The 9,079-nt window shown below is 54.7% G+C and overlaps 1 protein-coding gene across 4 annotated transcripts; it reads left to right on the top strand.

Annotated features, from left to right (window-relative positions):
* Positions 1 to 275: 275 nt before the first annotated feature.
* JAML (junction adhesion molecule like) lies at positions 276 to 7,990 on the top strand. Of its 4 annotated transcripts, none has more exons than XM_040616125.1 (8): positions 276 to 1,265; positions 3,564 to 3,791; positions 5,123 to 5,286; positions 5,632 to 5,857; positions 6,007 to 6,136; positions 6,493 to 6,553; positions 7,221 to 7,316; positions 7,529 to 7,990. In XM_040616125.1, exons 2-8 carry the CDS (start codon positions 3,749 to 3,751, stop codon positions 7,688 to 7,690), a joined length of 882 nt encoding a protein of 293 aa, XP_040472059.1. In that variant the 5' UTR covers positions 276 to 1,265; positions 3,564 to 3,748; the 3' UTR covers positions 7,691 to 7,990. The 4 variants fall into 4 exon arrangements, with proteins under 4 accessions (XP_040472059.1, XP_040472060.1, XP_040472057.1 ...); XM_040616126.1 differs by lacking the exon at positions 276 to 1,265 and adding an exon at positions 1,310 to 1,638; XM_040616123.1 differs by lacking the exons at positions 276 to 1,265; positions 3,564 to 3,791 and having other exon boundaries at positions 3,805 to 5,286; positions 6,010 to 6,136.
* Positions 7,991 to 9,079: the final 1,089 nt, after the last annotated feature.

Below are 9,079 nucleotides of genomic sequence, written 5' to 3'. Positions count from 1 at the left end.
CTTTAGCAGTCTGATGATGCCTGCCAATTACAGGTGTGTTGAAGCTCCTGACTGCAAAGCAGGTTAGTTGTAGATCTGTGTCTCCAGATAAAGAAATAGATTTTTGTCCTGTCTACTATAAAGCAATATTTAAAACAGCATGTGCTTCCTGATGATACCGTGTCTCCCAAACAAAACTTGCCTGAGAGGATGTTGGTAGGATGTGCAGCCTAGAGGAAGTGGCTTTGTTGTTCCACTTTCAGCAGTAACGCATCACTTGAGTTCTTTGTGGAAGTGAATGACTTGTTGTCTGCAAAATGTTGCCTTCAACTCTGAGCCCTTTGCAAAGAGTGGGCTAGATGCTGGGCACATCTCTTCCTGGTGCAAAGCTAAACTGCCACCTTGAAGCTAATAGCACTGTGGATTGTGAATGGTGTTGAGCATGAGCAAGACTTAATTTTCTCTTCCTTTGCTAGCCGTATGGCAGTTGCTCTGTGTGCCATTAAAACTACTGATATTAGGGTAGAGACCTGCGATTGTCATGGTACTCCAGAAGAAGAGGAAGGATAAAAACATGCTTTCAAAGTGACTGGTGGGGAAGATGCCAGCTGAAAGCAGTCCATGCCGTGTGTCTTGTGTGTGTTTCAAAAGGGAGCAGCCAACTGTGCTGTGAAAAGTGTGTTGACAATGGCCCTTTTGCCCTGAAGATGCCTGCAGCTCCTGGTAGCGCCAGGAGCAGGACTCAGCAAAGTTTCTTGGTGTCATGTGTTGCTGGTACCTCGTGAGGACAAGGTCCTGTCTGCAGGAGTGGTAGTTCTTTAATCAGGTCTGATCCCCAGAAACAAACCAGAAGGGAGCAGAGGCTGCAAAAGGGTTGCTTGCCAAGCATCTCTCTGTCCTTGCCTTACCACATAACGACTGATCAGATCAGTCTGCCATGATGGCAGGACCAAGCCCTATCTTGTACCTCCGAAGCATCTTCTGGTGAAGCTGCATACCCATCATCTGCTTGCAGACGTGGACATCTGTAGTTCTCCTCAACGTTTCTAGCAGTCCCTTCTGATTTGTCAGTACCTCAGACTAGCTCTTAACTTCCTCTTCTAAGTTGAAAGCGACCACCAAAATGAACCTGAAGTAAGAGACTCGAAACCAAAGACTGGTAAGGCAAATGTCTCGCAAGTACAGCCTCAAGACAATTAAGCAACTGATTTTTTTAAGATACTCCAAATTAACCACTGAAGAACTCATTGTGCAAGAGACAAGCTGACTGTCCCAAGCCACACTACGTGAGTATTGTTTGCCATATTTACTTTTTTTTCATTTATTTTTCCTGAAAAGAGAACTAGGGAAGCACAGAAGTCCTGAGGATTCAGATACCATGTGCAAAAGCAGAAGAATGTGAAGGCAGTGTGCTATCATGTATTTTCCCCCTGCAATGTGTTTAGTAAAGGCAATTATCCTGCAGGAGGATCTGGATATGTCAGCACCGTAATATATAACAGCCTGGGTGAGTGGGTGCTGTCTTCAGCTGGTGCATGCACAGCACCCACTTCCTCACGCATGTCACGGAGGGAAACCCTGCAAAAATGTTTTTCACAGACAGGACCAGAATTTATTCTGAGAAATAGCATAATAAGTCCAGGAAGGATCTGATGACGGGTAAGGACCAGAACCTCAATAGCTCAGCTACAGAGAAATCGTGAAGTTCTGAGTGCAGACATCCCGGTACGCAGGCTTCTGTGTGCTGAGGACTTATTTCTCTCTCTTTTTTTTTTTTTTTTTTTTTTTCCAATCTAGCTCCTATTTTGGGTCCTGCATGGGGGTGGTCCTGGGAGGGTGTAGCTCTGCTTGAGTTCTGCAGCTTTCGGCAGCGTAGCTGGAAAGTAGGATGCTGTGGCCTGCTGCAGTGAGATATGCTGCACTGGCTGAGAGCTTTGGAGCTGAGCATGAATTCTGCAGTGTTTGTAGGTCGTGTGTGCCCAAGCGCAGGTTGTACAGCAAACTGTGTCATGGCAGAGCTGCAAAGCGCAGTCAAACCGCACAGCTCCCCCCTCCACCTCCAAAAAACCCAACCCCCAAACGGGTTGTCTTGTTTGAAAGGCAAACTTAAGAGAATTCCAGAAGGCTTGCTGCTGCTTTTCAGGATTTTGTTTGTGGGAAGGGCAGAGGTGGTTTTACTCACCAACTGCAGGCAGGAATGCCATGCACTGACTGGAAAGCTGTAGTAACTGTTTCTCAGCCTAGAACAGATCTGTGGGTCCCCCAGCAGTTAATTCAGGGTCTGTCATCCCAGTCTGAGCCTGTCTCAGGGTGTTTCTGAGCTTCCTTCACTGAGAAAAATGTATTTGGAAAGAAACATGAACTAGCAAACACATTTGGCCACGTAAAGAGGCAGAAGCTTTCTTAGGGGATGAGCAGTGGCAGGGAGGAGGCTTTCCCTGCTCACTGCTTGCACTCTGCAGAGCCGCAGGAGCTGTTCCTGCCATTCCACAGTGCCTGCACAGAGCTGGCAGATCCCCTCTCACCACCCTGCTGCCCTTTGCACCTGGTGTTACTGTCGCCATCGGTTCTGCGTGAAGTGCCAAGGGCGTAGGCGCTGCCCTGGGAAACTTGGTGTCCCAGGAGCACAGATCTGTCACTGTGGCTTTCTGCTCCACAGCACCAAAGGGAACCTCGGAGAGTGACAGGAATAATGGCAGATGGTCACCTTACCTATTTCCTCTTAAGTCCTTTCATGGCTGTTTCCTGGGGAGAAATATGTGGGACCTTTTCCACTTCCAAGCCATACTGAAGCTGGTCTAGAGATGCTCTGACTTGCGTGATGGCAGGAAAAGGAGAGAAGCTAGCAAGATTTCAGAGATGATTCAGCTCTTGTTGTCTTTCTATTTCTGCAGCAAAGTGTATGCATTGGAAAACGTGCTGGTAAGGGCAGCCTCAAATTCAGCTGTAATGTACAGGTTCTCCAGGTGGGAGGGCTTCTCTCAATAACCTTTTGCCCTTAAATGTTTATAACTTTTGAATGGGCATAGCTTTGAATCATGGAGCAGGGACGCAGCAAGCAGGGTACTGACGTTTGCCTTGCTGTGATGCCAGCACTGGCTGGCATCTTCCTAATGATGACAGCCAGCCCTTCCTCCAGCTGCCGGGGATGTCTATGTGTGGAAAGGAGATGTTGGCTTTATTTTGAGCAATGTGCAACAGGTCAAACTGAATACAGCGACCCAACGTGGCACTGTCTGAACAGACCCTGAAGGGTTCCAGCAGTTCTCAATATGGGCAGTGCCCTGGAGCAAGGGGGTTATTTCTAGAGTACAGGGTCTGCGTTTTTAGGGCCCAAGTTCTCTGAGCGTGTAGTAGGAAAAACATCCTATTGCTTTCTGAGCAGAGTTAACATCTATGAACGTCTCTGTTCAGATGCTAGAGACTCGACCCCCAAACCACCGGAAAGATTCATTACTTAGGGGAAAATGCAAAGTTTTTTCAGGCTGAGAGCCCTCCCCCCCTACGCTCTCTCTTCCTTTCCAGGGCTCAGAGCAGTCTCAAACCAGAGACATATCTGACATCTGTGCTTCACTGAGTTTCAGGCTCTCAGCTGGAATAGTGGCAAACTTGAGAGGCTGAACATCCAGGCAGCAAAGACCGTGTCCCTCTCCGAAGAACTGAAGGAAAGCTTTTTCTGACCTTGGGGATCAGTTGTGTTGCAAGTTGGTGTCCTGCCCCAGGGGAAACCGATGCAAGGCATCACCTCTGCTGTTCTTTTTAGAATAAGATGAAGGTGTTGCTGAGCCTGACTCTGGTGCTGACATGGTTGGGTAAGCTGTAAGCCATTCCGGTGGTCTTATTTACCTTGCCTGCTTTGCCTTTGCTGAAAGACCTTTGGCTCCTCTCTTCTTGCAGTGGGAACCCTTTGGGGTTCCACAGGCGCACGGAGCTGGAAGCTCCTGGGTACCATTAACCCCTCTGGTCTCTGGGTGCTGCATGTTCCCTTCCTGCAGAGCTCACACTCTGAGAATCTAGGCTTCAAATTGAAACAGCATCCCTGGATGGAGTCCTGTACTTAGCTCTGCCGGGCTCCAAGTCTAAATACAGGGAAAGGTTTCCAAGGTATTGATTTTGGCTCTGCTCGAGGCAACTGGCTCCCTTGGTCTTCTCCGCTGGCAAATATTTGTCATTTTCAGCTGCACAGCTGGTCAAGACCAAAAGAAACCTGTTTGAGAAGCTGTAGCACTTTGCATTTATTATTTACAGGGCATCAGACAAGTACTTGGTACTTCGCCAGGGCCGGGCCCGTGGTGGCTTGTGGACAGACTGAGCACAGCGGCTAAGACACCTGGAGAAGTCTACCTGTCTGAGCAGCTCCCCACTGACTCAGCTCGCCTAGTTCTTGACAAACAAGTGCCAGAGCCTCAGCCTGGTGACTTACTAGGTGTTGCCAGTGCAAACTCTGAGGCATGTGGGGTTTTTATTGACGAGCTCCAGTGGCGTTTTCTGCCCCACTTGTTTCCCCTTCCTGTTGCACACTTTGCAGCCCGCCATGTCGGCAGCTGCTTCATGCTGGTGGTGTCATCTCTGCGCTCTTTGATGTTTCTCTGTTTTGTTTTTCTTTCCCCGCACTGTCCGGCTTCTCTAGAAGCCCTAAGCAGTAGTTATGTGGCCAGACAAGTCTAAGCCCAGGTCAGGAGCCTGTGAGCAAGGGCTAAGGAAGCCAAATGAGCAGGTTGTGAAAGAGGAACTTCGTGCAAAGCAGCTGAATTGCCCCTGGCCTGGTGTAAATGAGAGCAGCACTGGTTCTCCCAGCCAGTGACTCACAGGAACAACCCTGCAGGAGCTACAGGCTTTGGCTCGGAGACGCAGAGGGCTGGGGTTGTGCTTCCCCACTTCCCATCTGTGTGGCTTGTTCAGCGAGCGCAGCAGCCCTTGCTCTGGCGGCTGGGAGGATGTGCTGCCCTGCATCCCAGGCACGCCAAAAGCAGGGCTCAGGGAGAGGCTTTGCCCGCACACGGAGCAGGGCCTCCCTGTTGTGCTCTGGACTGGTCAGTGCCATTAGCCCCAGGCTTATCTGGAGAGGAGATATCTATGGGAATAGGCAGGTTGCATCTGGCTGTCCTCCCTGGACTCATCCTGCTGTCCTTGTCCCTGGCAGAGCGATGCAGCGGGCTGGCTGGCTGGGTGTTCATGGAGCCTCAGCTTCAAGCTAGCGCTGGGGACTCTGTCCTGCTGCAGTGCCTCTTCCTAGACCCAGTGGCCAGGGGCTGGACGATGGCCAAAGTGGACTGGCTGCGCATGGCAGGAGCCGGCACGCAGAAGGTGGGTCAGAACTGTGGGGTGGGTGGTGGAGAAGGGCAGGGGTGGAGGCAGCAGGGGAGGGTGAGCGAGACAGCCTTGCTGCTCTTGGGAGGCTGTGGGGAAACCCATCTGCCTGGCCCAGGCCATGAGAGGGGGAGAAAGGTTCCCCGTGTGGCAGCAGACACCTCCGCTACTCCCTGCGGCCCCGCACTGCAGGGGAACCACAGCGCTGGGTGCTGCGTCCTGGTGGCGAGTGCCTCTAGGGGAGAGGGGTCCGCGCTCGGAGGGCTCTTGAGCAGGGAGGAAGCGCAGGGCAGTGTCCTCCTGCGGGGCTCCTTTCAGCTGATGCTGTCTGTGCCCTGGCAGGAGGAGGTGGTGCTTTATTACTACAGCAACCGTAGCATCCCTGTGGGTCATTACCGGGACCGGGCACAGTGGCGAGGGGACGTATCCCACTGGGATGGCTCTATTCAGCTGCAGGACGTACAGGTGAATGACAGCGGCACGTACATTTGTGAGATCCGGCTGCTCCAGTGCAGCAGCATCTTCAAGAACCACACAGTGCTGCACGTCAGCCCCACGGGACAGAGAGGTACATGCCCTGTGACTCCCATTGCCCTGTTTTGGCCCCACACAGAGGGGCTGTAGAGGCTCTGGAGCCTTTCAGACCTCCATTATGGTTCTTCTGCAGTAGAGCCGGGGTCCCTGTGTGTAATACCCCCTGCCTTGGTGTCTCTCCAGCAGGACAAGGAGCAGCAGGCGCCCAGGATGCTGCAGCCCCGGGAAACACTGCATTTTGGCCTGTGACCGTGGGCTGTGGCAGTGTGGCTGTTGTGCTGGCTTTCCTGGCCGGACTCAGCCTGAGGAAGAGGTACCGACGCTAGCTCTGGGTTTGTGGGGCTGAGCAAAGCACCTCCTTGAAGCCTTCCTGCACTGTTCTCCCCGGCCGAGTGCCAGCCTGCCATGCCCCGAGCAGGGCTGGGCTGTGGGAACCAGAAGGTTCATCTCCGTGGGGTGCAGGTTCCTGCTGCCCTCTGGTGTCACGCCGCCCTGGCCCGTCTCCCCTTTGCTCCCAAACCTCCCGGGCTCCTGGTGGGCCAGCAGCGGGGTTGGCCTGGCCGAGGCATGTGCAAAGGGATCCCAGCATCCCAGAAGAGGGAGGGCAGGGATGGAAGGAGTAGGCAATGCTTCTTGCCAGAGATGACACCGCCATTGCCTTCTCTCAAGGTCTACAGCCAACACAGCCCTGGAGAGGACTGGAAATGGTAGCAGCAAGAGCAAAGCAGAGGTGAGAGCTGAGGCTGGGCTGAGCGGTGGGCAGGGTGTGCCTGCTGTGCCCTGGGACGCTGCCACAACCACAGGAACTGCAGAGAGGGAGGAGAGGTGGGAGAAGGGGAGGGATGGGGCATGCAAGGCTGCAGGCACTGAGTGTGCCCGGCTGTGCACACACCGTGGCACATGGCTGGCTACCCCCAGCTAGGGACATGGCACACACAGGGGAGCTGCGGGGTCCTTGCCGTGCTGCTGGCCGCATGCGGTGGTTAGAATGAGCTGCTGGTCCTGCCATTTGGCTTGAAGTTTAACTTCAAGAGGAAGCGCTGATGGAGCAAATGCTCCTGCAGCAGCCGAATGCCTGGGAGCCAAGAGGTTTGCCAGGGGAAGATGGGGTCCTGGGCCTCCATCTGAGGCTGAAGCCAGGGTTATCTCCATGCAGGATGGTTGCTGTCTCATCACTAGCTAAGGCTGTGTGTCATCGGGACACAGAAGGATCACTGACATGGGGTGTATGGGCTGGGGAGGCTGAGGGAGGGGATCCCGCGCTGGCCGAGCACGAGGTGCTGTTTGCTGGCCGGCCACAGCTGTGGCTCCTGGTGCCAGCCCTGTGACTGGGGTAAGGTGTCCCTCGTGTATTTGGGGACCACTCAGCTCCAAGCATCCTGATCTCCCCCTCATAGGAAGCACTTTACTCCTCAATCCCCGGAGCTGAGGTTCCCAAGGCTGAACGGGATGCAGGGAAGAAGAGGAGAGCCGAGGAGACGTACATAACCATGGTGAGCAGGCAAGCAGCTGCCCTGAGCCACGGCAGGCATCAGCAAGGCATGAGCTGTAGGGCTGGGGTGACCCCTTACATCACTGGTCCCCTCGCCAGGGCGAGAGCACCTCACTCCCCCCACCAGACAGCAGCATCCCTTGCCTTCTGAGCCCCCCAAATGGGCTGTGATACCTGTGGTGAGACTCACACCCTGCCCCTTGTTCCTTGCAGCACCCCTCTCCCTTCCAGGAGAACGGCGTCTACGTGGAGCTGGCCAAGAGGGTGATCCCAGCAGAATGGATGAGAGAGGGGAGACAGGATAATGGACGAAGTGAGGAACCCTCCAGCAGACCAGAGGCAGCACTTCTCTGGGCTCCAGAAGGGGAGAAATAGCTGTGCTGGGGGATGCAAGCCCCTTAGCCAGCAGGTGTGTGTGAGACATCTTTGTCCCTTTGGGCAGGCCAGCATTCTGCTGCCGTCAGCCCTTCCTCTGAGAAGCTGTGCCGCTTCGCTGCGTGCTGCAGTCCAGGGCCATTGCTGGGGGACATCCCACCCCGGCTGCCGGCTGGGGGACCCGGGGAGACGTGTCTCCAAGGCCAGCCTGGCCGAGGGAGGAAGGGGGAGATACAGCTGGAGCCAATGCAGGCAATGCCAATGGTTTCTTCTGAAGATAATAAAGCTCAGGGAGTCTTCCCTGTTCCTGGCTTCCTTTTACCTCCTGCTTAAGCTTGTGATGTCCAAGTGTGCCAAAACCTGACTGGCCCAGGGCCTGGGAGCCCCTGCACCCACGTGCATCCTGGCATGCAGCACCCATGCCTGCCCTGCCAGCTCCAGGGAGCAGTGAAGACCAGTGGACTGCAAAGGGGGGCTCTTTGCAGCAGGAAAGAGCCCACCTGGGCTGTGCTGAGCCCACCCACCCACCCTGGCTCTGCAGGGGATGGAGGGGAGCGGGGTCCCCCACGTGCCTGTGCTCTCACATGTCTCCCACCCAGCTGCTCACCCTGGGTGAGCACCGCAGAGTGCACCCTACACCTGGGACACGCTGCCCTGGCCAGGGGGGTGGTCCAGCAACCCCTCCCGGGCCTCTGGCGCAGTGTCTTGGTGTGCGTTGACTCTTCTCCTGCACTATATATAGATGTTTGACACCTCCAGGTGCAGCTGGGAGCTGGGGACCACCTCCCACCCAGCTCTGCTAGATGGGAGACTGCAGCACAGCCTGCTCCGGCTGCACTCCTTCGTTTCACGTTGACACCCTACTCCCTTTTCCTGGATGAAGCCAAGGAACGGGATTACAGGAGAAACCGGCAACCAGAGATGGTGTTGGGGGGTTACGTATGACCCCTGCTGCCTCTGTGGGGTTGTGGGAGCAGTTGCAGCAGAGCAGGGTGGGCTCTGCCTGCCCAGTGTGGTTGGGAAACTGCGCTGTGTGTGCAGCGTGTTTGCTGAGTGGGTTTTCCTGTGTTCACTTCCCTGATGCCTTCTCTCCTGGCTGCCCAGTTTCCCCTTCTAAAGCTGGTCAGGCAGCAGAGCACCTCTGTATCCCTCATCCCTCCCTCCCCAAGACTCTCATGCACAGCAACTGAGATGTGCTCTGCCTTCAGGGCATCCCTCGCCTTTCTCCTTACCTTACTGGTGCTGCTGCAGCAAACCCCACCGTCCTGCATCCCAGAGCATGAGAACTAGGTGCCTGAGCAGCTGCTGTCACCGGCTTTCTGGTCTCCGTGAGATCATTTGGCACGTCCCTCCTGCACCCATCCCTGCAGCCTGATTCCAGGCTTGGAG

This window comes from Falco naumanni, chromosome 16 (genome assembly GCF_017639655.2).
Source record: "Falco naumanni isolate bFalNau1 chromosome 16, bFalNau1.pat, whole genome shotgun sequence".
In the NCBI taxonomy this organism is placed as follows: domain Eukaryota; kingdom Metazoa; phylum Chordata; class Aves; order Falconiformes; family Falconidae; genus Falco; species Falco naumanni.
This window is presented reverse-complemented; position numbering and strand designations above follow the sequence as displayed.